At 33.2% G+C, this 23,160-nt stretch overlaps 1 protein-coding gene across 1 annotated transcript in view; it reads left to right on the top strand.

Annotated features, from left to right (window-relative positions):
- The window catches only part of LOC149802907 (polycystin-1-like protein 2), a 15,415-nt gene extending 14,292 nt beyond the window's left edge, over window positions 1-1,123 (top strand). The window contains exon 9 of the mRNA XM_089953851.1: window positions 1-1,123. This exon is cut by the window's left edge and continues 306 nt beyond it. Coding sequence (XP_089809977.1) covers window positions 1-941 — 941 coding nt within the window. The 3' untranslated portion in view covers window positions 942-1,123.
- The last annotated feature ends 22,037 nt before the right edge of the window (window positions 1,124-23,160 follow it).

The following is a 23,160-nucleotide window of genomic DNA, read 5'->3' as shown; positions in this document are numbered from 1 at the left end:
GAACTAGGGCTGTTTTTCTCGAATTTACATTATACAATTCGAATGTGAACTTATTTACCTTTGTCAAATACGTCAGGGAATACCCAGAAGTAGGTGACGTCTTGTCTTACAGTTACCTCTCAACCTTTAGACTGTACTATGACAAAGATTCATACGTAATTTGTTCTGTCATCTTTCTCCTATTTGTAGTGCTATTGCTTTTAAAAATATGCTATGATTTATACATAAATGGGATATACTATTTCAATGCATTATGGAACATTACCGATTTTATAATGCTTCCTCTTGGTATAGTTTCTGCTGGGCTTCTTTTCTTCAGGCAAAAGATGACTAGAGAAACTGCAGCTAGATTTCATGAAGACCAAAACGAATATGTCAATTTTGAACAGGTTGCTTTCGCCAACTCTCTGCTTATTGCATTACTTGCCATCTTGCTCTATTATGCAACCCTAAGGATCATCAGAATCCAGGGTAGAAGCAAATGGTTTGATAGGGTTCTGAGAGTCTTCCAAAGAGCGAAATGGGATCTGGCCGGGTTTTTCATTGTCTTCCTGATTATTTTCAGTTCCTTTATGTCATTAGGGTATTTGTTTTTCGGAAGACTTATATACACGTTTAGAGATCTGTTCGCTGCCTTAACTTCACTAGCGCAAACTCTCCTTGGCCAGAGTAGCTTCAAAGAGGTATTGACGTCGAGCCCTGGTCTGGCTCAATTCTATTATGTAACATTTGTATTTCTGGTTCAATTTTGCCTCATTACGATGGCGACCGCCATATTGAATGTCAGCATAACCCTGGCAAAACGCAGAACGACCAATTATGAAGAGAAAGGACTAGATGATATCCTCCATAAACTATTTGTAAAATTTATGGTATGGGTCAGTCGGCGAAACAAAACTAGAGTGCAGGAATTGGATCATGCTGATTTTCTAGAAGGATAGTTTTTGTTTGTATCTCAACTGATAAACATGTTGAAAAAGTAAATAGATTGTGAAGGAAATAATTCTGTCATTTTTACAATTATTGTTCTAAATACTCTGCTTTATATTTCATATGACAATAATGTGGATACGTTAGTATTCACAATGAATGTTTGAGGTATGGACAAAAGTAAAAAGGAGCGATCTATCTATCTATTTATCTATCTAGCCCCCCCCCTCTCTCTCTCTCTCTCTCTCTCTCTCTCTCTCTCTATATATATATATATATATATATATATATATATATATATATATATATATATTTATATATATATATATAGAGAGAGAGAGAGAGAATCTTTTCGGAGCTCCTCATTATTGATCGGACATGTTTTATGTCACTGGACACTTGATCAGATAAATAGAGGATATCTTGTTCATATGGTCATATGGCAGATAATATACTAGATGAAAATTAAATACAATATTTGCCATTATACATCATGATAGCGTGAGTTTGTATAAAAGTACATTTTGATCTACATCATTATACGGGGGCCCCGAGTGGCCGAGTGGTCTAAAGCGCTCTCCGTTACGGATCACTGCCATCTCACCTCTGTCTGTGTAGGTTCGAGTCTCAGATTCAGCCAATATGGGTATGTGAGAAAGCTTGCCAGTAGCTTCTCGAGGGTCGGTGGTTCTTTCCGGGGATTTTCCGGGTTCTTCCTCCACCTTTAATACTGGCCGCCATGTATAGCCTATCTTGTGCTGAAAAATGGCGGGAAACCCTACAACAACAACAACAACATCATTATACTAGGAAATATTAACATATTATAACACTGATAAATCCTGTTTGACAATTTTCAATTTTCAGAGAAGGGCTTTACTGCCTTAACTATCATCTGATGAATGATTTTGCATTTTCTTTTAAATTTGAAATATTTTGTGTATTTTATTTTTGTGACAATGATTCATTTGTACTTGATGTCGTTGTGAATGCTAAAAAGTCTTATGTCAAATAATGTGTAAATTTATACGTAGACCATGCCGTCCGAACAAAGCTATCTGAGTATAATGCAGATGTTTTACATTTGTTCTAAGGGATACGACTTCTGAGCTCACCCTTCATTTAGACTTTAAGGACGTGCCACAGTACACGATATTTAATTTTTTGACTAAAAGAGAAAGTAAGTATTTAGTATCTTAGTCTTAATATTAGCGTACGTATTCTGATGCTTACAATTTTTACTTGCACCTTTGTAAATCTTTACGTTAAGATGCATTTTGTAATTTGTCCATGTATGTGTAGAACATACTTTATCGGCTTTAGTATCTTAGTTCCGTTGACATCTTTTGTGTATTCTTATGATTTTCCTGCTATAGACATGAGTGTAATTTCAAACGTGGTTTCCAAAAGGTATTACCTTCCAAGATTGTAACTTGCCTGTAGCATTAATCAAGTATAAAGGTTTTCATCGTAGTAAGACACGAAAAGATTTAATTTAAATCACAAAAGAATCGACATATTTTCTTTTGTGTAGTTGTTCATTCGCTGAAAAATTGATTAATCTGTATATTGAATTACTTGACCTTGTTTAGTATTTTAAAGATCGATTTTATAGTACAAAATATATTGGAACCTCAAAAGATTTTAATGGCAAGTACTGTTAAATGTTCTTGCACGGTTACTTGACGCAGTCACATTAAGCGGTGCAGAATTTTCTTCGCCTCAGACTTTGGATCTTTTCCATTATTCATTGATCATTCAAACAAAGCTTACTAAACGAATTGATTGCTTCTGGTTCTCAGCCTTCCTTATAGGTTTTGTTATACCTTAAACATTGATTACATCATGCCCATGATCACCTTTACTTGTACTTGTAATGTTATAGAAATGTAATGCTGTGAAAAATTAGAGTAAACTCTTCGTGCACATTGCTTTTATTACAAAAATAAAGACCAGTGTTCAATTATTGTTAATTTTCATCAGATAATAAACTTTTAATTAGTGCGTTAAAGTAAATGAAATAACAGCGTGAACTTTACAAAAGTAGTTAGAAATATGCAAATATCTCTAAGTAGATGTGTATTGTTATTTGTTGTCATTAGTAAAACAGAGTGATTGACGTATTGAGCAGATGCACGAGATTAAATAAATATATAATTATGAATCTTCAGATTAGCCATTATAATCCAAGAAAAGATAATCGATCAACATAATAATCACTATTCAACTTAATGTAAGGAGGACATTCACGTCAAGAACTATTCACTATTTATTGAAAATAAATAGTAGGACAAATGTTGTCAGTTTATGCTTGTTGAAAAAAATCACAAGTTTCCGAAAAAGCGTGTCTTGCCAATCATTAGGTTAACATGTCTATATTTGGCAGAGATGATTGCTTTAGCAGAGGTTGACCACCACATCAGTATACGTGCTGTGGAGTGATAGGTTCATCTTTTACCATAGATACCAACATAAGCAAACTATTTTGAGCAATGGAAGAATAAAACATGTTTCCACTATCGGAATATCGTTATAGAAATTACGTGGTTGTAACAAAAAATTAAAGAAACTGAAAGGCAATTTTTAGAAAGCAATGGTTTTCCTTATCATGGTGAATACGCGATTTGACTACACACATGTACAAATCTTGTCTTAATTAAAGCTCTTCTTTACTGCATTAGATATTCTCGAGTTTAGGAAGATTCGTTCTTCTGAAATAAGGAGCGTGCTGCAGTGGTACAGTGTACATTTAGTTTGATTTCGAAGAAAAATAAATATTGAAAGTAACAAATTTCCAGTCGCAATATGTCATAATTAAACGAAAGATATCTTTTGAAATAAGGGACGTAAATCCAAAAAGGTTGCACATGTTACTGTATCATCCTCTTGTATATAATAATTCAAAAATTCATATTATCGAATCATTGCATGGAATTGAATCTTAAATGAGAACAGTCTACTAGAATACTGAGTGCCATGATGAAAAGCTTTCTTCTTTTATGATCATAGACACCTTACTTACTGTCCTCATGTTAAAAGGTTCACGGCGAAACAGTTTTATTTACATGTGATTCCTGACTCTGGAGTTTTTCGTCAATCATAACACTTGGTCTTCTATGAATAGTTTTGAAATATAAATAAATACATGTGGTGTAGTTCGGTCATATTTTATTATTAATGTGAAAAAAGAATCATACGAATATCCCGTATGCGGTATTTGATTAATCCGTATTGCCACGTATGTGTTATATATGATTAATCCGTATTATCAAACGACATTCTTTTAGCAATACAGACTTAACAATTTAACTAGACTATATGTTATATTAACGATATCCATTTGTTTTGTTTTCTTTATTATATGAAGATTTGAAAGAAATGAATTGAAAACATTTCTCTAGTGATGAATTTTTGTTTAGGTGGTGTTATAAGAACAGAAAACTCATTAGTCTAAGAAGTGCAAATTTCATCGGCTGGTTGCATTTATTTGTTACTTCTGATGAGACTTACAGGCTCAAGTAACTTTACAAAGTACAACAATATGTATGATGTATGTATCATCAGACCCCCCCCCCCAACCCAACCCAAAATAATTGTTCCCCACGTTTATATATTGTCATCTTAAACGTGGAACCAGAAGAAAATGTGTTTCTTTTCTTCTCATCAAGGTTGAACTTTTCAAAAGCCATTACTGCATCTTTCTCCTTTCTGTGCACGTTTACTAGAGTTATGGTAATTTGCACATATTAGTATCACATTATAATTTAGAAACAAAAGAGAGAATTTCCTGCAAAGACTTGAAAGATGGAAACCAATAAAGGCGCAGAATATTTCATCACAGAACCCTATAGTTTTTTATTTATTTGATAAATGGAAATGTTACTAGAATTATGATAAATGTCATAGAATGATGTAGAAGGTTAAGTTTTTTTTGTAGCTCTTTGCATGGAAAACTTTCTTAAAATTAAGATGTCTTCTTACAGTTTAAGAATTTAAGCTAATATATATGAAAGCAACAGACTCAGACAGAAGTGACATGTAATGCATGCTTGTAAAAGTTCTTATATTAAAAACAAACAATTAAATATATGTTTAAAGGCAAGAATCTCTTGATGTAAGTGAGTTTATAAAATAACGAATATAATGTAAATGTAGTATTCTGTTCTAAAGATTCCTCATATACACGTTAATTCCTAACCTTTGCATTCCCTATTTATTACTTTTTTTAGTGTTCGTATTAAGATATATATATGTTTTACATCTGAAAAAACACAATATTTGTAATGAGTGCTCTTTGATCTTGTACGTTTTTGTGAGTTAACATAATTGAATTAAATGACGTTTTAGACTCTCTTCATCATTGTAACTATTTATATTTTATCACCATATTTCAAGACTTCTATCCATCTATCTATCAATCTATCTATCTGTATGTCTGTCTCTCTGTCTTTCTGTATACCTATATATCTTACTTTTTTTTAAATTGCACGTTTTATTCACAGCTAAAATTATACATTTTGTATTTAATAGTTGCTGCTTTTGACAGGTTTAATTTGCGATGTACCTGAACATGGAGCTTGTAAAATGATTAAATATAAAATAGAAACTACTGTGCTTTTTCGACTTCCTTTATGCATTACTATCACGCTACTGCAGATCTGACCCTTTAAGCTTTCTTCATATTTACCTATCATCAACTATGCAATGGTTGCTATGTGCAGTACAGTAAATCATCGATTCTGCGGACACAAATTGTCCATATTATTCGCTCTTACTGACTGCTGGTATACTTAATGACTTTTTAGTAAATTATACCGCTGAATTTATTTTAGGAGACAATGCATACTATGAACCATATGAGTTAGCTATGGAAAGGAAATCGAATGATTCTGTCTGTACTGCATTCAATATCTCATTGATTGATATATGTAGAACGTATTCTATAATATCCTAAATCTTCTAGTACACCAATATCGAGAATGATCGCTATGATGGGGCTAGCGTAGTTAAACAAATGATTGCTACAACCGATATCTTTAAATATTGATCAGATTTGAATATTGGTTCTACGGGTGAATTTTTATACGTTTTTGTCATACGAGAGTTCACTTTCACATTACCAACGTTACAAACATGCGCATATCGCAAGAAAGGTATGCGAGTCAAAGTTATGACAGAAACAAATGGAATGAAAGAAAGGCTAAAGAATTTCGATATAATTTTAACCATTCTTTATCCCAAGGCATTAAGGAAGCTGTGCAATGTGTCATTGATATATATCACAAATTAGCCCCGTGAATGCTGGTTGAGTGGAATAAATATAAGAAACCACAACCTTTCTGGTGGGATAAACGAATTCTCATTAAAAGGCAATTTCTGGTGGGATAAACGAATTTTCTTTAAAAGGCAATGTTCATATTTAGTCATATTATTTAAAGGAATTTTTGACCTCGGGCATTTCATTAAATAATGGGGCGACATCAGTATCTTCCATTACACATAAAGGCTCCTTAAATGACTCTAAGAATTACACGGATATCTCTCTAAGTCACACAAGGCATATAACAATAGAAACTGTTATGTTACTTTATTCGTTCAGTTTTTGTACAACCTTCAGTTTACCTACCCATGTACAAATATCATTATGCTGACCCTGTTGTTACACTCATAACTTAGTTACAGAGGAAGGACGGCATGATAGCATCCCCCCAAAATCAAAGTATATGTATGTTATGTGATAAAAGATAAATAGAAGAGGAATATCAGTTCGTTTTACTATGCTATTTGAAACAAATTCATTCAAGAATGTTTAAGCAACAAGCACCCATGTAAATAGGTATTTTCTGCATTCCACAGGAGAGATCATGTACACGTAATTATATTATTATTATTGTGCAAGATAACAATTACCCGGGTATATATTAAACATTGTACTCATTTGATATAAAAATTAAATATAGTTCTCTAAGGAAATCAGAACATACAGCAATGAAGATATTGTTACATATTTAAGAAATAGTGTGATTTTGAAACATTTTTTAATATTCTAAACGAAATGATTATTTGCAGAAAATAACTGACTAAGCTGGAAACATATTTGTAGGTCAATAATGCAATACCAAGGATGAAAAGGTATAAATCGCTATATTAATAAGTCAACCATGCGAATCAGACTTAATTTGCACCTAGGTTTATTTAACTTGTAATCAGTAATCCGTAGCTAGCAAGGATTGAGTGAAGATAACAGTGTGTGAAATCATAAAATGATTGAGTCTCATAAAACAGTCTTAAATATAGACCAAAAGTATGCAATAATATTTAGCTTTGATTAATCCAAACGTACTTTAGTTTTCATTAGGAAACTGGCTTATTTGTTTTTAAAAATATCTCAAATGTGAGAAGTATTCCCTCTTAAATATGTATTTTTGTTTTTAAATGAGAACGGTATGGACTTACAGCAGGGCGTAGAAATATTACATGCCTGTAAAATATTGATAGTCTTAACTAATTTATGGTGTTTATTATTATTATTTCTAGCACGAGTCTACGTATCCTATAAATTTATAACGAAATAGTTATGCAGTTGACTTGGCGTAAATATGCCACTAAAGAAAACAAATTTAGCAAAAGTGAAGTTTTATCATAGTCCCTAGTACCAGTTATAATATTTTTCTTGATATAATATGATCTGCATCTTTTCGTAGGAGATGGATGACATTAATTCGGATATTTAATCAATTACACATATTGAGAGAACATGCACCCTTAAAAATGGTAAACAAGATACACTTATATAATTATAATTTCGCGGGTGTATGTAATCTACAAGCTGTATTATTATTGGGACATTATCTGTATAAATATTTTAAAAGAATCTGCATGAGTCGAGTTATCAGTCTGTGGAATGTCAAAGAACAAATCCTATTTAGGGAACACACTTATGGTGCTCAGAATCTTCTCGGAGGATTTAACTCATTTAATTACACCACGCAGTAGGAGAAATTGGTACTTTGGGATATTTTGCTTCAAAGTTCGGCAAAATCATTTATATGCAAAGAAAACAACATTTATCACAGAGTACTGGTGTGTTGAAGCAATTCCGTTGTGTTACTTATCATTTTATATAAGTGAATTATTGTCTACTTTGCCTGTTTTATCTCATTAGAATAGAGACTTCAGTATGAATGTGTTATCACAAATGTAGTCAGACTTCGCCCGGAGTTTACAGTAGCCGTCATATAGAGTTACCTGGAGTATGAGAATTCTCACTTTTATGGTACATTTTCATACCTTCACATTTTTCATACCTTCACATTTTTCATAACTTCACACTTTCAATATAAGCAAAAGAAAGCAATATATCTTTACAGTGAGACCAGTCGTTGTATTACATCGCACCGCACTTGAAATTTTCGTATGAACCTTTTACTTATTATATATATGTAGTGAGCTACTACAAGTGAAAGTAATATTTGTTATTATTATTGTTTATTAATCGCATTTGCAATATAAGTTTGGATGAATCAAATCGGTGGATGTATTCTATATATAGGCGCTGAGCAACAAAAGAGCACGTGACCCCAACCGCAATATTCGTTGATGTTGAAATAAAGTCTAGACCATCCTATTTATATCCGTCAAATTATCACGGAAACCCTAATCCACTAGCCTTTAAAGCTCATGAAACGCCTTGTCCATCTATACGACTTTCTTGCAAATTTGTATGAAAAGCCTGGGTCAGTAGGCGCCAGTATTGTATCAAAAGCTTGTTTTAGTTGTCATTTTAGTTTTATTGAAAAGAACCTTGGTCAGCTACTGCTAGTGTTTATAAAGAAACTCCTGACCTACATGTAATCAAATATTTAGCCAAAAAAAATAAAATTTGGCCATGTGGTTGTCATAGAGGGAGCTCGACTACTACCTATTTTGTGGGTCCGACCACTGAAGTTTCCACTCTAAACCATCTTTTTTATTGATATCTTGTTTTGCAGGATATTCCTTAAGTGATAATCTTTTATTGTCGATAATAAAATGTAATACTTGGTTATTGGTTTGGTAATTATTAAGCGGTGATTTCATCCGGGAAAATGCCCTTCCCAAGGACACAGCGTGCCGTGGCTGGTTGAGTTTGAATAATCACCCTCTTGGTCCTGAGTGCGAGAACGTTATCCATTGTGCCACTGCGGCCCCTAGAGAAACTGGTTATAATTTGCTTAAGTTCTTTTATGTTCTATGTCTCGTTTGTTACAGTCATGCAAACTCTTGTGCTGTATCAAAACCCATGAGATAAATCTTCTCATTGCCTAGTTATTTAAGACCTATTGTCAGTTGTACCATTAGTTCTTTAAATTCAACATCTGCTAACTATACATTGCATGGTACTATTACAAGGATTTATGGGATCGGGTTATTGTTTGGTTGCTAGTGGTATATTGTCACAGTTAGTACATAGAAGAGAACATGCTTCTTAATCTTTACACCATGCATTTCAAACTTAATATAGAAAAGGTATCCCTTAGTTGTGCTTCTGACGCCTGCGCCGTGCGACGTAACATTATTGCCAGTAATTTCGCATATGTTTTTGTAAGATTTATTTATAAAACTTGGGATTCAAAGACGATTTTACATGAACAAACTTTTAGTTATATACGCCAGTAATTAATATAGTGGCATTTTAGTGTACACCCTACTGATTGTTCATAAAACTGAATGTAATTTATGACGACCATTTTTTAAATATATTTAAACTTATCAAAACCAGCGGCTCCTTTCGTATCATAAAGTATGACGACCGCTGACCCGATGGTTGTTTTCATAACATTTGGGCTGGGGCTCGGTTTTCTTCTCAAAACATTTCCACTACTACTGGCCCAGATAAGATCAAAACAATCTGCGCCACTAATGACCCAAGGTTTTTCTTTTATGAAAGAGGATTGGCTACAATTGGCTCAATTTTTTCACTAGAGTTTGAAGACCTCTGACCCATGTTGTCTTTTTTCCATAAAATGTGGCGGCGGCCAATGGCCCGAAATTGTTCATGAATATCTAGCAACCACTAGCTCCGAATGTCCTCATACAGTTTCTCTGGTTAAGTGTTTAAGGTGTGTGGTTACGATTAGCCAGGTTCATTGCATACAACCTTTAAGGTGAGTGGTTTACGGTTTCTCATCGCAAATGTGTAGGATATGTGGCCGGTGGACTAAGTTTTTTAATTAAAAATAGACGGATGGGTAACATGTTTGTATAAAAACCAGGATGTGCTTTTAGGTTACCGCTATCTGTATAATAACAATGCATTAGATTCCATGCAACATATCGCATCAAGATTTTGTATATAGTCTTCGAATCTGGGTCTTGCATTTTCTCATTAGTTCCTTAATGAGTATAACATACTTTAACAGCTATGTTATTCACACACAACAATCGAAAAGGACATTACAATATCAGAGCCTGATTTGTTTTCGCAGAAAGGTCTGATGAAGAAGACACGAATTGAAAAGATTCTGCCTTTTAAGAACAATAAAAAGCGCCACAAGTTTTGAATAAACATGTTTATAAAACAGAATTACAAAGAGCAAGGAAAATAAATTTAAAAAAATTTAACGTGTAAAGCCTGTTTATTTCTGTTCTTAATATCAAACATAGAGACATCTGTTTAAACATATTTGAGAATTATCAACACCTGAAAATTCTATACTCGTTATTATCATAAATTTCTCTCACGTAATTTAGGAATAATTACGTTTAAAATAAGACCCGCAGAAACGTTGACACAGGAATTACTTGTCCTGTATATGTATACGTAAGTGATGCAAAACAACAGTAATTAGATCGCTAACGTCGAGATTATAACGCGGTCAGTTTGGGATAGGGTATTAAACGAAATCTGATAACAGTGGAAATTTTAGAAACTGAAATGACAAATGCTATGCACATGGTCAATATTGTCATCAAAAGATCGATATAAAATGTAAAAAGATTAAAAATTATGACAATTATTAGAAATAATTACAAATATTTTGTACACTCAAAATACAGCAAGCGCGATATCGACGTATGTTTCCTGCATTTTACATTATATACTCCCCTTTAACGTAATATACGTTTCTTTTGGAAAAGGTATTGATAATAACTCAATATCCCTATGAAAGCGTATATTCTCTCTCCATCTCGTTCGTTCGCACTCTTTTTCACGATCATTACCTGCTTGAAATTTATGATAATTTGGTAAACGGTAACATGCTTGGAAAAATTAGAAGGAATATTGGGGATTCACCAGGTAGTTTACGCGTGATTCCTATTTCTGCAAATTTCTTCAATTACATATATATTTTTTTTAAATGGATAATATCAGCCATATTTTGATTTTGTATCACGATTCATGACCGTACACTGCTCGATGCAGTCCATAAACTTCTAGGTTAATATCCGTTTGGCTCTTTCTAAAATGGCATTTTATTATATGCTAATTTTGTTCTCCGTTAAATTTAAATTGTCAGAATCGTTCAGTATTTTACGATATTGCACTCACTCACATTTCATATTGCACTCATGTGTGCCCAATAGTGTATTAGGAACCACTTTGTAAACAAATCATGTACACTAACGTAGTAGGCGCTTTACATTTTGGTTGATTAAATTTGTTTCTGAATGAACTAAAGCGGATGTTTTGTGGACCGCCACATACCAGCTGCTTTGGCACATTCCGCGTTAAGTTTCTTGATACAATGTTTCGGATTTAGGCTAGCGACACGAGCCATGTCAAGGATTTTCAAGCTTGGTTACACATTTCGAGTCTGTATTGCAATTTCGACTATATTCCAAGTGTAATTATATCCTCCTTACTGCACTAAAAATGAAATAAACATTAGATTCTATAGTCTTTTTGATAATTGCATTTGAAAGACTTCATATTTTTACCCACATTATGATATCAAACTTTCAATGACAGAACAGAAACACACTTGCATATGTCAACACGCTGCGCCCTATGTAGCTGCTGAAAGCCGATGTACTTCATGTGGAATTGGCACAGATAAATCCAGTTCATAATCACGAAATTTCGTAGAATCGAGAAAAATACCAAAATCTATTTATTATAGATCAAATGGAAATGTTGCTGCAATGCGCATTCACTCACAATATGACTCCAAATTTCTATTTTAAGTAGACCTAATTCAAGTTTATATGGGCAGGGTTATGTGCGCATTAATACTGTTATTGTGTTATGATGAATCTGCTCTTGTGTAATTAGTTTGGGATATGGCATACATTCAGTTACTTTGTTACTTGTAGTGCATTTTTTTTATATAATTAAGCCTTGGGTAGAATACGAAAATGAGCATATAATAAAAAGATTACTGCATTTGTATGGGAAAATATGAAATCTTTTTGGCGGATGGTTATACTGCACTCCCAAGGTGGTGCAGTATTTTCATCAGAAAAACTCGTTCATATTTTCCCATACAAATGCAGTAACCTATAAATATAAAACAGCAAAACAGAGACTTGGTCAAAGGAGGTAATGCAGTCAAAGTGCTTGCACAATCCAACTCCTCTGTTACTGAATGAACGGGAATTTGGTTTAATGAAATTTTACCGGAGAAAGAGAATTTTTATTTACATTGAATGATTCTCATAAAATATGAAATATGCAGATATTAGAGATATTCTACATTGTCATTTAAATATTTTAAATATTATTTATCGTATCGGAAAAAATGCGGATAGTTAGAAGACAGCAAAGAAAGAAACACCCGGTTTTCCAATCCTTGATCGTATTGAGGGGAATCAATCAAATTCATATTTCCTGATATGTGATTCACGTGTCTAAACTAATATAAAATAAATTTAAAAAAGCAATTGTATCCACTGAGACTTCGCTATGGATTGCAACAGCTAAACGCAATTATATCTTACAGCCGCATATTTGATTGCAATTGTATCTCTCCACATACATGCACATCTGATTGCAATTTTTGGGATATACGGTATTCCTTTCCTTACATCTCACATTCGTACGGTCTTAAGATATATACATTCAGTTCGAGTATATTATTGTTTGTCTCCATACTTTTGTTCATGCAATCTCTAAATGTAAATCTTGGAGGGTTGTCATCCGCATCTAACACCGTGATGGTGATAGTCGCTGTATCAATAGTAACCATTAACTTAATATTGTTATGACAGTTAAAATTATCATCATACTTTAGCCGTAATTCAATCGATTAACAAATTTCTTGAGAGGAAAAAGGAGCCAATGATAATATATAATGATGCAAAGCTTAAAGAGCTATTAACTCCACATTTTGGAAAATAAACAGGAAACGTTCAGTTTAACTTTCATTAATTGAAAAATAATTAAGATTTAACACCTTCAGTCAATTGAAAGTCGCTTAATGAAGGAAATAAATAAACAAACTTGTAAAACAAACTCTACAAGTAAAACAACGTGCTAATTTTCTTTGCCCCATTTTCCGTGTGCTCAGAGAGGGCATTTACGTCATCGATCATATAACTATAGATACGTAATTAAAATAACAATAATTAGTAGCGTATCAATAACTATACAAATTTTAAACTATTTGAGAATAAACGTCAGGCACATTTTGAACAGGATTACTCACAAAACTTCCCAAAATTTAATTAAATTAAATAGACTTCAACCGCTTTCTTTGGTGTTCTAACATTACCATATTCTGAGAGACATATGCATACATAAACAATCTGATCTGGTATTTATACTGAATATTTGCAAATTAATATTTTCATAGGATACGCACAAAATATACCTGGCCGTTATTGTTTTTAATTATATTGCAAGCAAATCAAGTCAAACAACAAACATAATTGACAATTGCATTAGGATGTTTCTAAGTCCATAATGTTTATGATTCTATATTTTAATGAAGGAGAACAATTCTGAAACCTCTGCCATTGTTTTAGAGTCGGTTTCTGTATTCATCTGTACTCATCTTTACTGTAAAACGGCAACATATTTGTTGTTGTTATATATTTATATTGCATTTTTTATTATAAAACACGTTTCAAAATAGGGTCCTCATAAAAATTGAGGCATGAAATGCCTGCACGTTATATGCATGTGTATAAGGTGGCGAACTGCTAAAATAAAACAATCGAAAACGTATAGTTTATGAAGTAGGGACGGTGAGATAGATTATGAAGGGAACAGTAATGAAGTAAGAAATTGAAACCACTATTGATATACGTACAGCCAATATGGTTATCGACAGATCAAGGGAGAAAACTGGAAGAAGAGAACACACCACAGGAGTGTTTGTGTTTGTGTTTTTTTTGTTTTTTTTTTAACTTAGCTTTAACAATCTGAGTCATATTGCTACGATGTCTGCAGTAGAGCAGTTTATAGTTATGTCTAACACTGGGTCATCATGCCACAGACATGTGACATCATGTCCCACCCAGTCCCATTTTCCTGCCACTATGCCGACCAGTCCTAAACTAATATATTAACACTGAACGCCAAGCAAGAGAGCTGCTTCTACCATTTGTATAAGTCTTTTTTTATGAATCGGCCGGGGTTAGAACCAGCGACCTCCATCATCCAAGGCGGACGCTCTAACCAGTTAGGGCATCAGAACAGTCCTCTCTAAAAGAAATAATCATAAATATTGGAAAGACTTCTTAAAATACTGCACATTCAAACGCAGAAGCCAGATCGTTTGTTTTAAATGTTGTATAAGACAGCCAGGATTGAGAAAACAAATAGTTAGGTCTATATTCTTAGTAAAAATTGGGGGCCCCGAGTGGGCGATTGGTCTAAAGCGGATTCTTCCTCCACCAGTTATACTGACCGCCATGTATAGCCTATTTTGGTCTGAAAAATGGCGTTAAAACATATAACAGCAAAAATATCAACTTAGTCAAAACTATTTACAGCAACTCTTCGAAAATTACTGACACTGTTTGATGTTTGAAACGCTCTCTTCCGTTTATATGTAATATTTTATTTCCTAAGCGAATATTTCGCCATTTTTGGCTTGATATTTGTCATAAATCTATAAATTGACAAATCATGCAAAGGTTTCATTAAAGTTTGTGTTTGCAGTTGAAATTTCTGTAACATAATTATTAACATTTAAAATAATAGTGTATTGTCATCATCTGCTTCTGAAACAGAATCGTATGTCGCTAAAAGGTCTATATCTCAAGTTCGTCATATTAAATCCTATTTCACAAAAGAAATTATGACTTTTTGTGTCTTTTCAATGAAGTAATTTAATAACACGAAATCGATAGTTGTGATCCTATTCTACACAAAATCCATTATATTTACTTGACACAACCGTGCAATCAATACACTTCTACATGTATAGGAGCACTAATTATTTTATGGTCGAAGAATGATATTACGGGCGGAGGATGGGGATAAATGTTTTAAGATGCAGAAATTAGCTAGTGAATGAATTTGACTCTGTCAATATTATGCAACAGCTACTTTTATTTTTAATATATTATCGTTAAGTTTTATGGGAAATGAATTAGTTACCAGATTTCAACATTAGTATCTATCGGCTTGTTCCATAATGATGTTAGACTTAACCGAGTCGTTTTGGACAATCTAACTTTTGAATAATTTTAACGAAAATGTGTGTAGTTTAGCTGAAGTTGTTGTTGTTGTTGTTCTAAGGTTTAACGCCATTTTTCAGCACAGGATAGGCTATACATGGCGGCCAGTATAACTGGTGGAGGAAACACCCTGGAAAACCCAGGGAAGAACCACCAACCCACGATAAGCTACTGGCAGGCTTTCCCACGTACCCACGCTAACCAAGCCTGAGACTCGAACTCACGCAGACAGAGGTGAGATGGCAGTGATCCGAAACGGTGTGCGCTCTAGACCACTCTGCCACTCGGGGCCCCCGTGAGCTGAAGTAAATTGTACTCGAGAAACTGAATTTTAATATACATATAAGATTCTGTAAAATAAATAAAATGAAAAACATCTTTTGAACATTATCGCCGTGATTGACATAGTGGATACTCTGACCTGTTTATCAGATATTTTGTTTCAATTGTTTGCAAGTCAAAATATCCTCAACCGAAGGGAATGTTAACATGCTACAATGTTGATAGCAATTAGAGCATAACAAGAAAACTACACATTTTCACCTCCTTCATCAGTGAAATTACACAGATTCTTAGATCGCAGACTTGAACATTGAAAGCAAATATTTATCTAGAATATCGCAAATACTGAAATACATAAATTAAGCGTTATTGTTCCTACTCGTTTGGATGAATTTAAAAATAACTCGTTTTTGATTATTATTTTTTTGTGTTTGGTGAAACACTAGAGCAAGAGATTTGATAAATTAGGCTCTTTCAATTTAAGAAACATTTGAAGTACATACAGAATGTATGAAAAGTGTCGTTAAAACACGACTTAATTAGTTTTTGTGTTCATAATATATCGCAAGAGCAATATCGATCTGGTTAATTACCACAAAGTTGTATATTATATATTCATATTTTATTGTAATAGTCGGTACTAGTAAGCTTGAAGACGTCAATGACACTTAGCATTGATATGATCGTATTCTAAGTCTGAGTAACACTGAATATAATTAAAGCACATTCAAGAAAGTAACCCATTTGAGTTGAACAATTTCCCATTGAGTAATGCTTGTGAAAACGTTAGAAGATACGTAATTATCTCCCTTCCTCATCCCATCGGGTGTAAATGTCTTTGGTCATTGGATCAAATAGAGGTTCTTTGCAAATATTTACTACCTATCGTTATAAAAATAGATATAACATTGTTGATTAAGATTGACAGAGTTGTGTCTCTCTTACGTTATAGTTATGGGACGGTATCTCACGGGAAAGGGTAATGCCGTAGATAAAAAAAGGTATCTTTATAGTATATGACGTAGGTGAATTACGGACTAAAGTAGCAAATATTTTACTGGCGTAAGGGATCACTGAGGATAATTTAATATTTTAAGCTCTCAAAATCGCAAAAAATAATGAGACATTATCGAAAGCAAATGCCGTGTAAGCAACATAACTGCGCAGTATCCTAGATAGATGATAACGTTTGAGTTATGCAAAGACCCGCATACTCTTACTATCTACTAACAAGATATCAATTAATTAAATCTTGTCCTAAAATACAACAAAATAAGAGAGTTATGCTAGACTTCTCTCCCTTGGACTTTCTCACCAACATTTAGTTTTTGGAAGAAAGAATTTTTTTTCTGTTTTAATATGTGAGTTGAACAAAATGATCTGTACACGAAAAACAAAAAATGAATATCAATAACACATACCTTCTGTCTGTGTGTGTGTGTGTGTGTGTGTGTGTGTGTGTGTGTGTGAGAGAGAGAGAGAGAGAGAGAGAGCAACTAGCATACATATTGTAAATGCTGTAAATTCAGCAATTTAATTATTGGACGTCTACATGGAAGATCAGAAGTTCGTATGGCAAATATGCTACCCAGGTTAGTTAAAGTTTTATTATTATTATTATCATTATTATTATTATTATTATTATTATTAGTAGTAGTAGTAGTAGTAGTAGTAATAGTAGTAGTATTGTTGTTGTTGTTGTTGCCGCTGCTGTTGTTGCTCTTGTTATTATTATTATTAAGGACAATATTTTAGAGTTTTCTGCTGAACAAAAAGACTGCTGAAGAATTTTACATGGTAGGTTGAATAAATGGAAATGAATGGTCAAACCATGCTTTTGTCTAGTCTACTTTGTTGGAAACTCGATATCTTGATCGATTTTGGCGTCCGTGTCGGTACAGCCACACTCTAGATGAACCCCAATATTAGGGATTGTTGTGTGTTTTTAACGTTCAGGATCTCATGTAAACTTGACAATTTGGAAACTCCCAGAAAAGATTAGAAACGGTTTGGAATTATTCTGGTGTGTGGTATTTCTGTGTGAAGGAACGTGATAGCCGGCTAGTAAGCATTTGAAACTGCAATGGATCATTTTGGTTTCTGATAGTTTGGTACTCCAGAAAATTTCAATATGCATTGCTCACCAGAATGTGTTCTTGTGGAATTTGGTGTATTCGTGTAACGGAAATTGTCGGAATATATTGGAAACTGGACCGTAATCATGTAGTGTATGGTATTAACGTGTTACGGAAACTACCAGAAAATGTTTGAAATTTATAGATTCTTGTGGTTTCAAGAAATGAAAACTTGAAAGGATTTTTAAAAATAAATTTCCCCTTTTTCTACCGAGAAACCAGAATTCTCACCTGAACATCACATGATTTCAATAGATCCAAAATAATCCATTTGAAACATATTTACTCTGGCGTTAGACAGTTTCAATATTGAATTGAAAGCAATGAAAATTGGAACGGATTTATTGTCGTGGTTTCCGCAGTAAATATGTTTCAAAACAAGATCAAAGGCTTGTTTGTATATTATGAACACTGTCAGCAAAGAGTAGAAACTGGAAGGAATTCGTCTGGTGTCTAGTATCTTCCGTGTGATGGAAACTGCTAAAAGATATTGAGAAATGCAAATGGTTATTGTGATTTCTGGTGTTTCTGTATTGCAGAAACGGTTAGAAAGCATTGGAAACTGGAATGGATTCCTGTGGTTTCTGATGTTTTGCTACTGCGGAAGCTGTCAGTATGCATTATTCATCGAAACTGGAAAAGCAAAGTGTGGCAACTGGTGTCTTCGTGCAACGGAAACTGCCAGAAAGCTTTGGACGTTCAAATATTCTTGTAGTTTCAGTAAGTTAAAATTGGAAAGGACATTTAGATTTCGCCCGTTTTCTGCACAGAAATCACATTTCTCACATATTTATTTTGACGTCAGTTTCCTGTTGCATGTAAAGCAATGAAAATTGGAACGGATATATTATTGCGGTTTCCGTTAGTTTTCTGCTCAGAAACAAGAAAAATGTTTTAGTTTTCTAACGAAAACCGCAAGAATATATCACAGAAACCGAACAAAATCTAAAAAGAAATCACAAGAATCCGTTTTGAAAGAACTTGATATTTTCAGGAAATGAAACGGATGCTACTCGACTAATCGGCAAGAATAGGTTTCAGCTTGGACCTGAATCTATAGTTTCCCAACCTGAAACCGTTAATAAAACGATTACTTGACCAGAAACTATTGTTTACATGCAGTATTGACCATAAAGATAAGATAAAAACTAGAATTGGATTCAGGTTTTATTGCACATCTATAGAAGCTTCCATTAGACAAATTAAAATAAAATTATTAAAGTCATAAATAATCTGTCTGATCGATTTGAAGACTATGAAATGTAAAAGCACTTATGGCCTATTACTTTCCTTGCTCGGAAGGTGTAACAAGGCCAAATGATAGTAGACAATATTGTACGCAAGTAAACAGAGCTAGAAATTGTTATAACTACTAATTTATTGTCGATATCTTTATTATGTGTTACCTACGCAGCAGAAAGACAACATCAGCTATGGAAAGTTTCACAAAATATCTATGTATGAAATTTAATGGAGGCTTGTTCAAGATAGCAGAGAGGAGAAGTTATCGTTTCTTGCCAGCATTACGTCTCCAGAAACAAGTAAAAGGTATAAAGCCTCGCAGTCATATATTTTGCATCTATTGGCTGGGCAAATGTTGTGCCGGAAACCTACTAAAATAGTGCACGCGTTAAGGCATTCGTCCAAATTGTGGTTCCGTGTATGATTATTTCTCTTTCACGTCTTGGAACAAAACTTAGTTATTTAACACTTTACACTGCACAACCATCTCTTTCATCTCTGTAATTGTGAATCTTATTCTAGGACATTTTATTTCCCTGCTTAAATGCGTGAAATGTGCAAGTTGATTCACGTGCAACATGTCTGTCTAATATAATTAATTTATCAAACGGACACAATTGCTGCAGTCCATATGATAATATTATAACTTTCTATTATTTTCAGTTTCGACTTTATTGTATTATTTTTTTAAATAAGAATAGGAAAAACATAGTTTTTAACAAGTTTTAATAAAAAATGATCTATTTTAGATTTTGTAATTCTCGCATCAGAATTAATATGTTATATCTGGTGAAAATCCAAACTTTTCTGCGACTGGTTAGGCAGCTGTTAAAGCATATTTGCCTAAAGATTATCATCTAAGAGACAATTATGGATTCCTTCAAAGGAATATCTTCTCTGAATGACTTTGAAATTGTACATTTTGTTCAAAATATAATTTTGTACAGTGCTTATTTAAATTGAAAAATATAAAGTTTCCCAAAGACTTTAGAGACAGAGAGAGAGAGAGAGAGAGAGAGAGAGATACAGACAGACAGACGTACAGAGAGACAGAGAGAAAATGAACCATCTATGATGATCAATTTTGTTTGGTTTTCATTCTTAAACTATTTGTCTATAATGAATGTTCAGTCGCTCAAAATATATAAATGGACAATTCGAACAGTTTGGCTAGATAGTCATCTAAGACTGACTTTTTAACTTTATTCTGACTCCATTTTAGATTGAAAATTCTTATATACTTATTACTGTATTATAAACTGTTTCTGCCAACGTAAAAAATATTTAGTAAGGAGAAAGATTAATACTTAATGAAAAAAGGATGAAATTCACAAAAACGCTTAGCAACCATTCATATAATTTTGAAATATGAATAGTACCATTGGTCACTCAGGCAGGCAGATTTATGCATCTATTAAAATGAAAAACAAACTATACAAATATCTAAATGTATTATCTTTGTCTAAAGTCATGCAGCTGTAAATTACATACAAATATACTCTCTGTATCCCTGCACAAATCATGACTGTGAATGTCATCTTTTTAAATAATGCAGACATTTGACCTTGGAGACAGTAACACATAATCCGTGATAATCGATTGTTTAAAGTTATATTTGCTGGTCCCATCCTTGTCCCATCACTGAACTTATTTGATGACAAACATTGAAAATCTGGATATCTTAATCAAAACGTTTCTTCAATTCTCATGTTCTGCGTCAGATAAAAACGAAAGTAATATGTTCCTTCTATGAAAACACCATAAAAAGCCTTGAAAACGGACATTATCACAAACGTTGAAAACATGAAATAGCAAAGTGTTATTCCAAGATCCGTATAATGCAGACGGATTGTTTCTATATAACTCGAGGTCTCAACAGCTCCTACGTCTATGAGTTCTGCAAGATATATTGCACAGAGGAACACATATATGTTCGGATTGTAGAGAGAGAATTCAATGAAAACAGCACTCGTGTTTCTGTCAATCCAATTGAATTTCACAAGTTCTTTCAAAATTTCTATGCTAACATCTTTGTTTACATCAAGCTTGATAAAATATCCACCTCATCAATATTGGTAAATGTACTCCCCAAATACCGGAAGACCCCAGTTTTCTTCAACAGTATTGTATTTCCATGCCTCCGTTGTAAATGCATTTGTCATGCTCCGAGTGTATTCTGTCTTCCAACCGATAACATAGTCCCGTGAGTCCTTGTTAGTACTGCTATATGGCTCATGACATACATCTATACCATTCTCAATTGGCATTTCTCTACAAATATAGACTAGTATAATGATTCTGAACAATTTCGTGAAAAGATAAAGTATATGCTTACACAGACATCACTAATTTTGCCAAATAAAGGAACTCAACTAGTAATCAAACGGTCTTACTGGTAAGATAGAGATTGACATAATAAACGCTGGTCATTATATCTTTTAAGGTAAACAAAAATCAACATGACACATATTTCATAGGTAGTTCTTGACATTTATTCAAACAAAGAAGTTCTATTTTTTTATAAAAAAAACCTTACCACTTTGCCAGCTCATCTCAATCAAAATGTGTCTCAAGTCACTGTTAACATAAATTAAATACATGTCCCATATCTTTATTAACTTAAGTTAAACATGTGCCCCGTGTTCCTGTTAACATAAATTCTTATGTATTCGTAAACACTAAGAATACTTGCCACATCGACTAATATATTCATAACGCCTATATATGGAAATAACCAATTTATAGGACAATACCATGATTAAATTCATGTCAAAGAAATTTGTTTGCAAACTTGCGTCAACATAAAAAATCCCTAATAACATTCCGTGATCTGGCGAAATATCCTATATATTAAAGTTGCGTTGTACAAATTCTAATCAATTAAGATAAGAAGTCTAACAGAGTTCGACAATGACTGATATAAAGGGCTATATGACTCTTCAGTAGATTATATATATATATATATATATATATATATATATATATATATATATATATATATATATATATATATATATATATCCAAATGCATCGTTTATATCATGGAAAAACGTTTTGTAGATGCAAAACTGACAAAGTTCAGTGCTGAAATTGTTAGAAACTGGACAAGTACAAAGTTCAGTGCTGAAATTGTTAGAAAGTGCATTCGAGATCTACAGATATAGTTTCATGGCTGACGACACAAAAACATACATCATGTGTCCTAAGTTCTACCTGATGGTTCAGATAGATACAGAGTTACAGTAATATGAACAGAAGGATCAAAGGTACAGCCCATGGACATCACACTATTTATCGTTAAAGCTGATGGGGGCGGTTATCTAATGAAACGGTCTTACCCAGTTATATTCTCTGGCCCTATTGCTCCATGCAAAGAACATGCATAAACCAAAAATCATGGTCACAAGTAGAAGAGACACATTTACGTAAGAAACTCCAGATTTTATTTCAGGGACAGTTATCCCAATATACATGTTCTTGAGGGTATCTGAGTTACATATACAGGTCGTCGACTCCATTCTACTAGACTCTGGATCAACCTGAAATAGTCAATTTTAGAGAATTTCATTATGGGTCAACTATGGAGACAGTCTTCTAGTTTGATATAATGTTTGCATTGTGACTTTTGGATTTTGTCTGAGAGTGAAATTCAGTATATAAATCCCGAAATGAGCATAATTTCTTAAGATTTATTTTGTCTTTTAGAGACTGAATTCAGTAAAAAAATACTAATATTAAATTACACACAGACCGTTCTGAAGTTACAAAGATATATGTACACGCCTCATCTGAGGGAGAAACAGATGAATTCTACATACAACATTTATTTCATTAAAAAATGTATTATGAAGATATGAAGGTATGAAAGCCATTTGCAGAAGACATTTGTATCAAACATTCTCACAAACTTCTGGTTTTATTTTCATCGTTTTTACTAACATAAGCTTCCCACATTAAAGGAAAA

The sequence above is a fragment of the Sinohyriopsis cumingii genome, chromosome 3 (genome assembly GCF_028554795.1).
Source record: "Sinohyriopsis cumingii isolate HCF-2022 chromosome 3, ASM2855479v2, whole genome shotgun sequence".
In the NCBI taxonomy this organism is placed as follows: Eukaryota; Metazoa; Mollusca; class Bivalvia; order Unionida; family Unionidae; genus Sinohyriopsis; species Sinohyriopsis cumingii.
Note: the sequence above shows the minus strand (reverse complement) of the source record. Positions and strands in the feature narration are given on the sequence as shown.